Here is a 15359-nt window from a genome sequence, read left to right on the forward strand (position 1 = left end):
TCAAGGCCAGCCTAACACATTGTGCTGCCTTAGTTGAAGTGCAAGATTCCACCCCCCCTTCAATTCTATGTACAAAAGCTGTTCGGATTGGCAGTATAACCTTTTCTTCAGCTCTGGCGATGGGACATCCTCCGCAGCCTTTGAAATTAGCCAGGGGCCAGGCGCATTTTGCTCCTGGCTATCGGCCACTTGTGACCAAGTGAAGATGCCCGGGCACCAGTATGGCACCTGATGTATCCACCACCTGGAGGTGCATACCTGGGGAATCCTTGTGTTAAGTTGTGGGTGAATATATCAGACGACACAGTGATTCTTCAAACAGCTCTTCTTTATTCAGAGGCCAGAACAGAACTGAACTGAAAGGCTCAGTCAGCCTGCTTATATAGAGCTCCAGTACAACATTACTGTAGCAACTTTCTAAAACTATCCAATCACTGAACGTCACTTTCGATCCTTCATTTGCATACAAACTATCCAATCACTGAACGTCACTTTCGATCCTTCATTTGCATAACTATCTACAGTATCCCCCTGCTGGCCCAGGGTGAGAACTTCAGTACATGTTTTCACCCCCTAGCAACACATCCTGTAGAATTCTATCCTTAATATTTTATCTGCACAGTCAGAATGAATTTCAGGAACCAAGAAGTTGTATTGTCAAATGCGGCTTTCGAGCCGTCTAACCCCCAAATGGCAATTAGGCGTTTCATTTTGGTGACTCTTACCCTGGTTTAAGGAGCCATTTCGCACCTAGTTTATATATCTTGAGTTTATAACACTGGTCCTTCTCTATGTACTACACCTGAAGGCATCTAGCTAGCTCAGGGAGGTGCTGGGCAGGCTCTATAGCAGACATAGCTCTTTCCACCCATATCTTGCTGATGTTCTCCACTCCAGCCCCAGCCCCCTGAGCCATCCGCCTCAGTCCGTCTGATGGTAGGGCTGGCCCTGCCTTTAATCCACACCTGCAAAGCTTTATATGACCTAGGTACAGCATGTCTTGGAGGCCTCCACTCTCTTGCCCTCCCTGAGTTCTGCTCAGTTTCCTTTTATACCAGGGGTCAGCAAACTTTTTAAGGAGGGGGCCAGTTCACTGCCCCTCAGACCTTGTGGCGGGCCGGACTGCGCACATGCGTGCACACACACGTGGCGGAGAGGGGCTTCTCTCTCCCCCCCTCTCCCCCGCCCCCTCCCCTCCCCCTGGTTTCCTACATCCTCTGCCTGCGGTTGGGAGCTGGCGGTGGTGGCGGCGCCTCTCCTTTCCGGGCCAGCTTTCCTGGGCACCAGGCGCAGGGCCAGCAGGCAGGCCAAGCTCCACCCGTCATGATGCCCACAGTGCCGCCATGGACGGAGAGGCCAGTGGGCAGGTGGCGAGTCTGGGCCACGCCTCAGCATGCATGCGGCGAGGCTTTGGGTTGGCTGGCACCAATCAAAGCCGAGCTCCCTTCCTCCGTAGGGTGGGGAGAAGCCAGGAGGGAGGAGGCGCCACTGTGTGTGTGGGGGGGAATGGTGCCTGAATTTTTTTTGCAAAAAAAATGGTGCAGCCCGAACGATCAAGCCAGTTCAAGCAGCGATTCCAGGACCATCTGCAGGCCGGATCCAGAGGGCAATTGGACCTGATCCGGACTGCATACCTTAGTTTGCTGACCCATGTTTTATACTCATGAAAGTCAGGTGCAAGAACAGGGCAGAGACTTAATGGTAGTGGCTCCAGTATTATGGAAACGGCTTCCCAGTCAAGACTGCCAGTTCCCAAAGAAGTAGGCATTTAGGAAAGATTGTGTAAGACAGGTGTGAGGGACTGGATTTGACTTGTGGGCCATGTCCTGACATCCGCTCCCCCAGTCCACCCCAATGGGTGGAATTCAAGCCTGTTTGCAAAAGAAAAACGTTCCTGTTATACAGATGCGCTCCCAATTGGAACTAGGCCCAGCAGGTCACATTAAAAAGTCTTGGTGTTTTTCCCCCTTATGTACATCATTTTCACCTTATTGATGTCCCTATCTAAGTGCAGTGTTTTGTTTTAATTGCAAAACACTTACAATACACATCCTTTAAACTTCACGTAAGATGAGCTCCAGGCTATGCTCATGATTTTCGGATTTGAGGGGTATCTGACATTGCAGCTCTATCTGTAGATTATATTTTTTCTTCTTGTTTGAGTTCATACAAGGATGTGCAAACATTACTGATATCCTGGTCTTTCCAATGAGTGGCTCTTGTCCAGGTTTGTTTATTGTCTTACTTTAAATGTTGTGAGGATCCTATGCCCTTTTAAAATGTGTTTTGTGGGGGTGGGAGGGTTATGGGTTGTTTTTACTTTTATTATATATTTTATGGTTTTATATTTTGATTTTTATTCTATGAACCGCCCTGAGACCTCTGGGTATAGGGCAGTATATAAATTCTACTACTACTACTACTACTACTACTACTACTACTAATAAATGTGTTCAGTTGTACTTTTGCAAGTGGTGCATCTTAACCATATTTGAAATTGAACTCCAGCTTGAACTGGGGCCATTGATTCTTGTATCATTTGTTCTTGAATTTAAAGAATCGTAGAATTGTAGATGGGTAGCCGCGTTGGTCTGACGCAGTAGAAATAGATTAAATAAATAAATAAATAAATAAATTGTCCAGTAGCACCTTAGAGACCAACTAAGTTTGTTCTTGGTATGAGCTTTCGTTTTCATGTGTATCTGAAGAAGTGTGCATGCACACGAAAGCTCATACCAAGAACAAACTTAGTTGGTCTCTAAGGTGCTACTGGACAATTATTATTTTATTTTTAAAATATATTTCTAGTAGAATTGTAGAGTTGGAAGGGACCACGAGAGTCACTAATTCTGCCCCCCCGCAATGGAGGAAACCTTGGCCCAGCATGGGGCTCTGTGATTAAGAGTTTCATGCTCTGCTGTCTGAGCATTTTTCTTCCAGCATTCTCCTTTTGGAGTGGGACTAAGTCTTTTTTCTTTTTCTTTTTTTAAGATTTTTTATTGATTTTCCAACATAAATTATAACACATTACAACTGACAATACAAAAACAAACAAACATATAAACATGTATAATTTCATAACCTTTTTTTCCTTAAACCCAATTTCAACGACTTCCCCATGCCTCCCTTTTCTGCATCCCTGTTTTAGACTTTTTCAGCAACCCCTGATCTCAATTGCTTATAATTCACTTTCTTTAACCTTTTTCTCTTACCCAATCATTTATCGCTGCAAATCTGCTTTGCCTTACCCATGACATTTTAACACTCAATAATTTTACAACAGTTCTTAAGATAAAGTTTAAATTTCTTCCAATCTTCTTCCACCGTCTCTTTCCCTTGGTCACGGATTCTGCCCGTCATCTCAGCCAATCCCATATAGTCAATCACCTTCGTCTGCCACTCTTCCAGCGTGGGTAGTTCTTGTGTCTTCCAATACTTTGCTAAAAGAACTCTTGCTGCTGTTGTAGCGTACATTAAAAACGTCCTATCTTTCCTTGACACCAATTGGCCTACCATGCCCAGGAGAATGGAGTGGGACTAAGTCAAGCACTGCTGCAGGAATTCACTGCCATGTAAGAGGCTGAATGAAAGCAAAGTTTTCGTCCAGCATTTGGTAAGGGTTGTATGCAACCAAGGACTTCTGCCTGAACAATGGAAACTGATTTAGAGGGGGTGCGAGAAGTGGGAGAGGAAGTCCTGTTGCACAAGCCGTTGTCATGCTATACGTATTCTCCCTAGCAGAGAGCACGTGTCGCGGTGGGAGATACAAGCCACCCCAGTGTTGCTGGGCAGATTTGCGGAGTGACCCAGGCAGTGAATTGGTTGATTGGGTCGCTGGGGAGAATTGCTTGTTGCCAATTTTGAAGGAGGGGTCAGAGGTTTTAAATATTGGTCGCCCAACTTTGGGCGTCCTCTTGGCTGCTTGCACCAGATCACCCCCCCACCCTCCCTGTATTGGGGGGGGTTGTTCGCTTGACCTTGCTATGCCTGTCATGGGGTCGTCTGCTTTGAGGCAGGGGCCTGGTAGGAATTTTGTCCATTTGGCTCATTGTCTGGTGCCATTTGGTTTTTGCCTACTGCATAGCAAATCGTCACAACTTGTAAGGTTGGCGGTTAGGCATTGGTTCAAATTGGTTGGTGGAGGGGTAAGTGCCTACCCCTCCAATGTTGGTGCAGAAAGGGAATTCCGTTAAAGGAATCCAGGGGCTTCCATTCTTTTCATCCTTGTCCCTGGCATCGGACTTGGGCCACCAGGAGCATGAGGGTGAGAAGTGAGGGACTGAGGCTCAGCTTCATTTTCTCCCCAAAATTGTTTCCCTCACTGGCTTCCACTGGAATCCAGAAGTCAGTTCTGTCCCTGGGCAAAGACAGATAGTCGGAACCAATGCCTAAGCAACCACTCACTTGTGTGTATTTAAATAAAGTTGTGGCCAAAATTGTGCCAAAAACCCAAACCAAAATTGATGTGTGATGTGTGAATTATTGGGGGGTGGCTTGGGGACCTCGAAACGCAACAACTTTGTTGGATGCAATCCTCGGTGCCATTTCCTTGAAAAGCCTTGGAACGAGACGTTCAGAAGTGACATCGATATATAAAACATCTCTTCATCCTCTTTGTTCCCAGGGTAGAATTTCTGAACCTGATGGAGAAGTTCAGCTCGCATAGCAACACAGACTCTGTGAGGAATTCCCCGACACAACTCCTAGCTAGTGAGCTGCTGGTTATATATATTTTCTTTGTGCAGCGTAGAATATGTTTGGTGGCCTGGTGGCCTCCATTAATATTTCAGGTTGGTAGGAATGCTTGCATGAATTGGACGGTAGACCCTTAACCCAGATTTTACGTGTGGCTTGATGTTTGATGGACAGAAAAGACACCTCTGTTCAATTGATCCTTCCTTGAAAATCAGTTGAGCAAGAGAGAAGTGTGGCAATGCCCCCTAGGGGCTCATTTCACACATTACAAAGCAGTGTCTTGGTCCTCATTGGTTTGTAACAGCATAAAGTCCCTTGCTTGTACAGTGGTACCTCGGGTTAAGTACTTAATTCGTTCTGGAGGTCCGTTCTTAACCTGAAACTGTTCTTAACCTGAAGCACCACTTTAGCTAATGGGGCCTCCTGCTGCCGCCGGAGCACGATTTCTGTTCTCATCCTGATCAAAGTTCTTAACCTGAACCACTATTTCTGGGTTAGCGGAGTCTGTAACGTGAAGCGTATGTAACCTGAAGCGTATGTAACCTGAGGTACCACTGTAATTTGGGAACACTCTGAGCTACATAAGTAGTTACTATACAAGGCAATTGCCACTAAATACAAGGTGTGACTGAAATGTTCGGCGAATGGTCACAGAAATCTGACAGCGAGAAATATTCAGACATGCAATCAGCATCGGAAACCCACAAAATGCGCACTGTTGTGTACGGAGATGAAGCCGTAACTCGAAAGACAGCGTATGAGTGGTTTAAGCATTTCCGAGAAGAAGGGTGGCAAGCCATCGAAGATGATCCTCAGTCTGGCAGGCCGTCGATGAGCAGAATGGCGGCAAATGTCGACAGAGTTTTATGAGTTATTGATGCAGAATTGGTGTTTGTCCGTCAGAATGATGGCAGAAGAATTGCATGTTCCCCGTGAAATCGTTACTGAGGTTACTGAGTTGTCCCACCCTCCATATTCTCCCAATCTGGTCCCACCGGATTTCTTCTTTTTCCCCAAACTGAAATCTGCAAAGAAAGGGCACAGATTTTCCAACATTTCACATGTCCAAGCTGCTGTGACGAGGGAACTGAAAGCAGTACGAAAAGAGGATTTCTCCAGAGGTTTACAACAGTTCTATGAACGTTGTCAATGGTGCATTGTATCAGAGGAGGCCTACTTTGATGGCCTGTAAAGCATGTGTATTTGAATATTTCTCACTGTCCGATTTCTGTGACCATTCACCGAACTTTCCGGTCACACCTTATGAATAGCAAATGGAGGTAAACACCAGCAAGCCAACTGCTCAGTATTAGTCTGGCCCCAAGAAACCTGTTTGGCTCCTCTTTCATCAGTTTTGATCACCTGTGTTGCAAATTGCAGATTCAAGGTTTCCAGAAGGTAACTGAGGATATACAGTGGTACCTTGGTTCTGAAACTTAATCCGTTACGGAAATCTGCTCCAAAACCAAAGCGTTCCAAAACCAAGGCGCGCTATTCCATAGACAGTAATGCAAAACAGATTAATCTGCTCCATACTTTTAAAAGCAACCTCTAAAACAGCAATTTAACATGAATTTTACTATCTAATGAGACCATGGATCCATAGAATGAAAGCAATAATGATGTACTGCACTATAAAACATATACAGGCATACCTCTTGTTACATCAGTCTCCAGTTGCATTTTTTCAGGATACGAACACGGCAAACCTGGAAGTGTACACTTCTGGGTTTCATCCCGCGCGCATGCACAGAAGCACTCTGCATGTCTTGCGCATGCGCAGAAGTGTTCTGTGCATCTTGCGCGTGTGTAGAATTGCTCTTTCGCACCGTGCGCATGCGCAGAAGCGGCACTCTAGTAGAAGACTTTTTGGGGTGCGAAGAGCACCCCGGAATGGATCAAGTCTGTAACTAGAGTATTGTAAGAGAGTGTAAGAGAGTGTAAGAGAGTATTGTAGATGATAAAAATTTAATTTAATTTTTTTTCTTACCTTCACCGATGATGGTCATTGTTTGGATAGGGGGCTTTTATCCGTTTCCGCAGCCACACAATCAATCAGTCAGTAGCTGAACAGGGTTCCGCACAGTCACAAAAACAAATTAACCGAAAAAGCCTCAAAAACAAAAACGCAAAATAAAAAGTAAAAACAAAAGCGCCAAACTTAATCCGTTCCGGAAGTCCGTTTGACTTCCGAAATGTTCGAAAACCAAGGCGCAGCTTCTGATTGGTGCAGGCGCTCTGGAAACAAAAGCCAACAACCACATTTGAGCATTTGAGAACCAAGGCGTTTGAGAACCAAGGTACCACTGCATGTCCTTTTGCCTTTCTCTCTCCTTCTAAGGTAAACCTGCTGACAGCCTCTCTTTGGAATCGTCTTCGAGGTCACTAAGCCCACAGCTGCTGTATCCAAGCGACATCATTGCAAACCACCACGGAAAGCCCCTGACAGCAACTTCTCTTCAAGCCACCACAAAGTAATGTTTGAAATCATTTGCAGATTGTTTCTCCGTCCCCCTGCTCCCAGAATTTGTGGGAAATACCTATTGAAAGCGTGACAGTGTTAGCATTCCAGAAGCCATCTTACTCACCCTAAGCTGCCAAAAGCGAATGGAAGCAATCAAAGCAGAATTTGTATGAATTCTGACGCATTCATTTATTTCATGTTCTGTTTCTCCTTGGAAAGTGAGTTGGCTGTGGATTTCATCAGGCTTGGGCATCCGTTTCGCCCAGTCTGGTCTAGCAGTGATGGTTTTTTCTGTAAATGTGAATACCTGCAGCAACCTTCTGCCATGTTTGTGTACTCCAGGTTCTGTGGACTCCAATTCCCATCAGCCCTTGCTAGCTTATTGGAAGGAGAAAAATAATCATCTCCTTAATAACAATTTAAACAATTTATTTAACTGAAACAATAACATTATAGCATATGTATCCATATTTGTTCACTGATGTGGTTACACTTTTAAAAAAAACCCCAACAACTTAGGCTGAGTTTTAGCACACATGAAAAACTTAAAACAGATCCTTATTTCCTGATAGCCTTTGGGCTATAATGTAACTTAAAACTATCTTTAGAAAGATTGTTCCTCCAAAACCATTTTGTTTTAAAAATCTAATTTAAATTTTTTAAAAATCCAATTTAAATAAAATCTAATTAAATGAAAAAATATCAATTTTTAAAATTATTTTTTAAAAATCATTGATTTTTATCCACCCTGCCAAGGTATCTTCCTTTGACTGCTTTGTTATCAAAGGCAGATTGTATAGGGATTCCTTCTGGGCCCACTGAAGCAGATTTGTCTTTTATGAGAGCAGGATTACATAAAGCTCTGCTCTGAAGGTTCCCGTCCGCACAGCAGTGCTTGATTCAACCTCTGGTTACACAAACAGCCCCCCGTAGCTGCATCTTTTACACTGAAGGCAGCTCCCCCAATTAAGATGTAAGCATCTTGGAGCAACCTTGATGCCATAGCATCCTTAGGCGAAAACAAAAGGAGATGTCTGCTTCAGGCTGATCCTGGTGTTCCAGCCGCTGACCTTTGAAAGCTAACTTTGTTTTCTCTTCTTGTCTAGTGACAGCGTGTTTCAGATCATCACTGTTTCCAAGGGAACAGGCCTTGGCTTGAACATTGCAGGAGGCATCAACAGGAACGAAGGGCCCTTGGTGCATATTCTGGAAGTTATTCCTGGAGGTGATTGTCATAAGGTAGATGAAGGGAGGGACATCTCTTCGCTCCTTTTCCCTTTTTCGAGCTGGGGGTATTACCGTATTTTTCGCCCTATAGGACGCACTTTTCCCCCTCCAAAAATGAAGGGGAAATGTGTGTGCGTCCTATGGGGCGAATGCAGGCTTTCGCTGAAGCCTGGAGAGCGAGAGGGGTCGCTGCTTGCGGAGAATTGCCTGCCCGCTGAAGCCTGCGCGTGCTGAGCTCAGCACGTCCAGGCTTCGCGGACCTCTCTGCAAGCAGCGGGAGCCAGCGCTGGGCTCCCACGGCTTGCAGAGAGCTGCCTGTTTGGGGGCTGGGGTCGGGGGAAGCTCGGGCTTCCCCCGCCCCAGCCCCGCGCCTGGGGGAAAAATAATTTCCCCCCCTTTATTTCCCCCCCAAAAAACTAGGTGTGCCTTATGGGACGGTGCGTGCTATAGGGCGAAAAATACAGTACTTAGTATCTGCTCAGGTGTTGTAAGAGCATTTCAAAATCGGATCTTATTTATTGTATTGTGGCGCTTTTCAAAATCACCTCCAGACTTCTCTGCTGTTCCCTTCCTTATGTTTATTTGTCATTAAACCGGACTTGAGAAAGGCAATCCTTTAAATACAGTGGTAGCTTGGTTCTCAAACGCCTTGGTACTCAAACAACTTGGAACCCGAACGCTGCAAACCCGGAAATAAGTGTTCCAGTTTCCAAACTTTTTTCGGAAGCCGAATGTGCTCCGATTTGAGTGCCACACTTCAATTTTGAGTGTTGCACTGAGGTCTGCGTTTTTGTTTTTGCGGCTTTTTCGTTTTGTTTTTGTGACTGTGTGGAACCCAGTTCAGCTACTGATGGATTGATTGCATGACTGCAGTACATTGTTTATTGCTTTCATTTTATGGCTCAATGGTTTCGTTAGATGGTAAAATTCATGTTAAATTGCTGTTTTAGGGGTTGGATTAATCCATTTTGCGTTACTTTCTATGGGAAAGCACACTTTGATTTTGGAACACTTTGGTTTTGGAACAGACTTCCGGAACGGATTAAGTTTGAGAACCAAGGTACCACTGTAGAGGACTGCCCTTTGTAATGTAGGAGACATGGCCATCCTAGTGCCAAGGAAGGCAGTTCTGCACCATAAACATCCCTGATAGATCTACCTGTCCACATATATATATATATATGTGTGTGTGTGTGTGTGTGTGTGTTTTGTTGTTGTTGTTGTTGTTGTTTAGTCGTTTAGTCGTGCCCGACTCTTCGTGACCCCATGGACCAGAGCACGCCAGGCACTCCTGTCTTCCACTGCCTCCCGCAGTTTGGTCAAACTCATGTTGGTAGCTTCGAGAACACTGTCCAACCATCTCGTCCTCTGTCGTCCCCTTCTCCTTGTGCCCTCCATCTTTCCCAACATCAGGGTCTTTTCCAGGGAGTCTTCTCTTCTCATGAGGTGGCCAAAGTATTGGTCTGTCCTTCCAGTGAGCACTCAGGGCTGATTTCCTTCAGAATGGATAGGTTTGATCTTCTTGCAGTTCATGGGACTCTCAAGAGTCTCCTCCAGCAACATAATTCAAAAGCATCAATTCTTTGGCGATCAGCCTTCTTTATGGTCCAGCTCTCACTTCCATACATCACTACTGGGAAAACCAGAGCTTTTACTATACGGACCTTTGTTGGCAAGGTATATATATATATATATACACCAGGTTTGGCAAGGTTTATATATGTATAAAAACTTACTTTAGGGATGAAAATTAACTCATTACGGTACTTGGGCAGTCTGTTCCACTTCAGAACCTCTTTCACTCAAAATATTTCCTGATGTCTACAGCAGATGTCCTTGTCTGTCCTATAGGCAGTGGACAGAGTAAGCAATAGTGCCCACTCCTCAGTTGTATGATCTCATAAATACTTGTAAAATAGCCCCCTTTTTAAACCATCCTTTCCTTTGCTGAAATGCACCACTCTTCTTAGCTCATAAAAAACTGCCCTTTGTCATTTTCGTAGCTCCTCTCTAAACCTTTCCCAAGTTTCCATCATCCTTCCTGAATTTTTTATGCCCACAACGGAACAGGATGCTCCAATTAAGTCTTACCAGCACCAGATTAATTCCCTAAATCTTTGAAACTGCACTCCAGTTTCCAATCGCCTAAAATGGTGTTATTGCCTTATTTGTTACCCCCTGCTAAGAAAAGCACGTTCAGTCCTATTTAGTTACCGTGTGTTGTGTTTTCACTTAATTGCTACCGTTGAAACTAATGGGAGATATCTAAGAAGGAACTAAAGAAAAAAGAAAAAGCTATGGCTTTTCATAAATCTAATACAAGCATTGACAGAGAGAATTTACAGATGCTTTTTTGCGCTCCCTCAAGCCCTGGCTGGATCTAGAGACATCAGAGGAGCATTTCAGTTTAATGCGTTGTCAATTTAAACAGGGAAAACAGGTAGGGGGGAACAGGACTGCACATCGCCACCTGGTGGCACAATGTTATATCGTACATACAACGCATATAAATCGCTTTTTCTTTACCAGTCTAGCCGAGTCCCCCTTGTGTGTAAATAGAGAACATGCCCTGCCGGGCATATTGTTTTCATCCCTGTCCCCTGAAATATCATCTCTCTCTTTATCTTCATGCTGTTTTACAAGCAGTGAAGTGTGAACCCCAGCGCAGCTAGATTCATATACGCCTCGAGTAAAACAAAAAGGTCACATAGAGGTTCAAAGTTGACTTGCTTTTAATTTTAGCCCAGCCTGGAAACTGGGCCGTAAAACACAACAAGAAGAGCACAGCACTGGAAATAATGAAGGCTCTTAATGGCCTCCTGTTACAAGTCTCTCTCCCTTCTCCCCTTTCTCTTTATTGAACTTAGCAGCATGGAAAGCTTGTGTTGGGACCTCTGTTAGGCTTCTTTTTTGGTGAGATTGTATAGCAGAAAAAGCTCTGCGGCATTCGCGTAAAACCTTTTGACCTTCATTAGAAGGTGGTTGGTGCCTTTAATTACCTTAAATGCTTTGTTTGATGTGCATGAGCCTAGGGCTTGCCAATCAGAAGGTCGGTGGTTCGAATCCCCACGACGGAGTGACCTCCCGTTGCTCGGTCCCTGCTCCTGCCAACATAGCAGTTCGAAAGCACGTCGAAGTGCAAGTAGATAAATAGGTACTGCTCCAGCAGGAAGGTAAATGGTGTTTCCGTGCACTGCTTTGGTTCGCCTAGACCTGGAAAGCTGTCTGCGGACAAAACTGGCTCCCTCGGCCAGTAAAGCAGCATTGTGACATTTCTGTATGCAATACAAATGGTTGTGTGTGTGTGTGTGTATGTGTACATGCGTGCACATAAAACTAGAAACTAAGTTTACAGATTGTGGTCTGTAACCGTAATTTCCAGTTGCTTGGGAGGTGATCAGATTGCAAAATATGTCTGTGATCTCTCTGCTCCTTCGTTAGCCATGTTCATATGAATGGTGTTTGTGCAGGAATAACCCTTGAGCTAAAGGCTGCACACTTGCCCATTGTTTCTCACACTTTCTCCGTTGAGACTAAGTTTTGCATCATGTGCAAAACTGGAACTAATGCATCTCTTGATGGCAACATTAAGTGTCCCTAACCATGCCCTCAAGCAGTGAGCGGTTTAGGAGCAGGGCTTAGTTTCTACAATGTGCTTTTTGATTATAGCAGAGCTTTTTTTCTCTGAGGACTGTTCTTTCTCTTCATCTCTCTCTCTCTCTCTCTCTCTCTCTCTCTCTCTCTCTCTGTGTGTGTGTGTGTGTGGCTTCAGCGATAGCTGTGCAACTTGCTCTGGCTTTGGAGGGAGGTGGGAGAAGGGACGGAGGGCACCTCCCACCTCCCGGAAAAGCCAGCAAGAGCCACTCTATCTTTAAAGAGCGAGCATGTCTGCGGCTTTTGCTGGCTTTTTTTGTTTTCCTCCTCTAAAAACTAGGTGCATCTTATGATCGGGTGCGCCTTATAGAGCGAAAAATACGGTGATTATAGCACAGAGAGAGAATACGCACGGCTGTCAAATTTTTAACTCCTCCTTTTGAAAGCGTGCCAGTCTAAAGAAACCTATTTATGCTTGTTTACGCTTTTCTCAAATTTAAGACCCATGTCCCACCCCCTCCAAATCGATTCCACAATTTATAGGCAGTTCGGAGCTTTAGCTGTGAAGTAGCTTCAGATGCGGTTTGTGTGTGCTGTTTGGCACCAGTGCCACCAGAGGCCACTGTTGTCACTTGTGTTGCTTGCCACCGCCAGCTATGAAGTATTTTAGCCTAGTCGGAAAAAATAGTAAGCACCGAGGAACAAACGAGATGCTGTTGCTCAGTGGTATATCATCAGAAGTTATAAACTGGCATCTAAGAAAGCAAACCAGGATTAGCTTCTTGTGGAATAGGTTGTTGCATTCTTTTTCATATACAGTGGTACCTTGGGTTAAGTACTTAATTCGTTCCGGAGGTCCGTTCTTAACCTGAAACTGTTCTTAACCTGAAGCACCACTTTAGCTAATGGGGCCTCCTGCTGCCACCACGCTGCCACTGCACGATTTCTGTTCTCATCCTGAAGCAAAGTTCTTAACCCGAGGTACTATTTCTGGGTCAGCGGAGTCTGTAACCTGAAGCGTATGTAACCTGAGGTACCACTGTATAGTCTGCTGGAGTGTATATTAAAAAGCAATTAATGGTTTAATCCTGTGCATGATAAAATAAATGTGTGGCATCCCTTCCTTTCTCTTGCCATAGGTGAAGTGTCAAGTAATCACTCTTTTCCTTATCCATTGGCATATCTGGGCTCAGGGTGGGGAGGCGTCTTAGCCCACAAGCTCACACTCTGGCCTCTGCCTGATTTCCTGCTCTCTCTTTCTTTTTCTAGCCATCCTTTCCCCAGTGGTGACAGCGACCTTCATTTGATTAGTGTCGGTTTATTAACTCGTGATATTCCAACCGGGCATCCCTTTGGGATAGCCTCCAGGCACTGCGAAGCAGAGATTCTCGTGATTGATTTAGAGCAGGCATAGGCAGACTCGGCACTCCAGAGACTACAACTCCCATCATCCCTGACCACTGGTCCTCTTTGCTAGGGATCATGGGAGTTGTAGTCCCAAAACATCTGGAGGGCTGAGTTTGTCTATGCCTGATTTAGAGGATCTCTCAGTGGTTAGGGAGGAAGGAGGGGCATTTGCCTCCTTATTGACGCATTCTGCCCTGAAAGTTTCGGTTCAAATCCTGTACCTGCCTCAGTTCTGTGTCAGTAAAATGGGAATAATCAGCCTCTCTAGTTTTGTCAGCCTGGTACACTCATAGAATCGTAGAGTTGGAAGGGACTCTGTGGATCATCTAGTCCAACCCCTTGCAATGCATAAGGATGTGTGTGGCTGAACATCTTTATAGAGTACTTTCATGCCTTCAGAAGTGACCTATATGCTTAGAATTCCTGTTGTTTTCAGGCTGACAGCAATTGCATACCCTCCAATATTTCTCTGATAAAAATAGGGTGTCTTATTCCATAATAATAATAATACTAACAATAGTTTTATTATTTATATCTCCACCTATCTGAGTGTGTTGCCCCAGCTTCTCTGGGCAGCTTCCAACATATATAAAAACATAATCAAACATTAAACATTTTTTTTAAAAAAAACCTTCCCTATACAGGGCTGCCTTCAGATGTCTTCTAAAGGTTGTATAGTTACTTATCTCCTTGGCTTGGGGGGGATCACATAACTCCATACTCCCCAACATTTGTCCAATGAAAATAGGGTTGTCCTACCGTACCCTTCAACATTTCTCTCATGAAAATAGGGACATCCTAAGGAAAAGCAGGAGATTGCGGGTTCAAAGCAGAAACCGGGATGGCTTCTGGGCACCACAGTTCAAGAAGGACACTGACAAACTGGAACGTGTCCAGAGGAGGGCAACCAAAATGGTCAAAGGCCTGGAAACGATGCCTTATGAGGAACGGCTCAGGGAGCTGGGCATGTTTAGCCTGGAGAAGAGGAGGTTAAGGGGTGATATGATAGCCATGTTCAAATATATAAAAGGATGTCACATAGAGGAGGGAGAAAGGTTGTTTTCTGCTGCTCCAGAGAAGCGGACACGGAGCAATGGTTCCAAACTACAAGAAAGAAGATTCCACCTAAACATTAGGAAGAACTTCCTGACAGTAAGAGCTGTTTGACAGTGGAATTTGCTGCCAAGGAGTGTGGTGGAGTCTCCTTCTTTGGAGGTCTTTAAGCAGAGGCTTGACAACCATATGTCAGGAGTGCTCTGATGGTGTTTCCTGCTTGGCAGGGGGTTGGACTCGATGGCCCTTGTGGTCTCTTTCAACTCTATGATTCTATGATTCTGTAAGTCTGGGACTCTTTCTGGAAAATAGAGACACTTAGAGGGTCTGCAGTTTTCACAGACTGAATTGCTGCTTGCATTGAATTTTTTTAAAAGAGCCTCTTTTTTAATTTTAAGTGTAGAACTTGGCAAAAACAGAAATGTGATGTGCTGAAGGCTAAACGTTGGTTTGAGCTGAGTGCAAAAGCACTTTTTCTGGCCTCATTCTCCACCTCCCCAGCCACCCACCCACATTTTCCTGAACTGTGCGCTAAATTATTGTTGCCAAAGTCTTTGCGCTCTCCGCTGTTGCATCTGCTCGGTCCAAATGTTCGCCAAGGTTGTATGTATAGCTGTTTGAAACTGGATCCCTTACCCCCACCCCTCTGGTGCGAATTAATCCAGCTCAGAGCTGGATTAACTGGTACAGAAACTTCTCACAAACTGTCTGTGGCTTAATTCTAAAACAAAACGACCATCTGTGTCCAATTTTGTGCCCAGTGAAATTCCACTGATATCTCTCGCTGATCTGTTACTCTGTTCTGCAGCAGCAAAGTAGTTCAGCTCCTAATTCCAGCTTCTCCTTTCCAGGACATCTAGTACTGCCTGATTATCCCCTTCCCTGTCCCTTATCCTTTTTTAAAAATTTTCATCCCCTG

General features: G+C 44.8%; 1 protein-coding gene across 3 annotated transcripts in view; it reads left to right on the top strand.

Annotated features, from left to right (window-relative positions):
- The window catches only part of STXBP4 (syntaxin binding protein 4), a 148750-nt gene that overhangs the window by 6613 nt on the left and 126778 nt on the right, over positions 1–15359 (top strand). For all 3 annotated transcript variants that reach the window (XM_053375139.1, XM_053375140.1, XM_053375141.1), the window contains exons 2-4: positions 4625–4710; positions 7037–7169; positions 8266–8398. In XM_053375139.1, coding sequence (XP_053231114.1) covers positions 4644–4710; positions 7037–7169; positions 8266–8398 — 333 coding nt within the window. In that variant the 5' untranslated portion in view covers positions 4625–4643. The remainder of the gene's footprint in view (positions 1–4624; positions 4711–7036; positions 7170–8265; positions 8399–15359) is intronic.

The sequence above is a fragment of the Podarcis raffonei genome, chromosome 2, assembly GCF_027172205.1.
Source record: "Podarcis raffonei isolate rPodRaf1 chromosome 2, rPodRaf1.pri, whole genome shotgun sequence".
Taxonomy (NCBI): domain Eukaryota; kingdom Metazoa; phylum Chordata; class Lepidosauria; order Squamata; family Lacertidae; genus Podarcis; species Podarcis raffonei.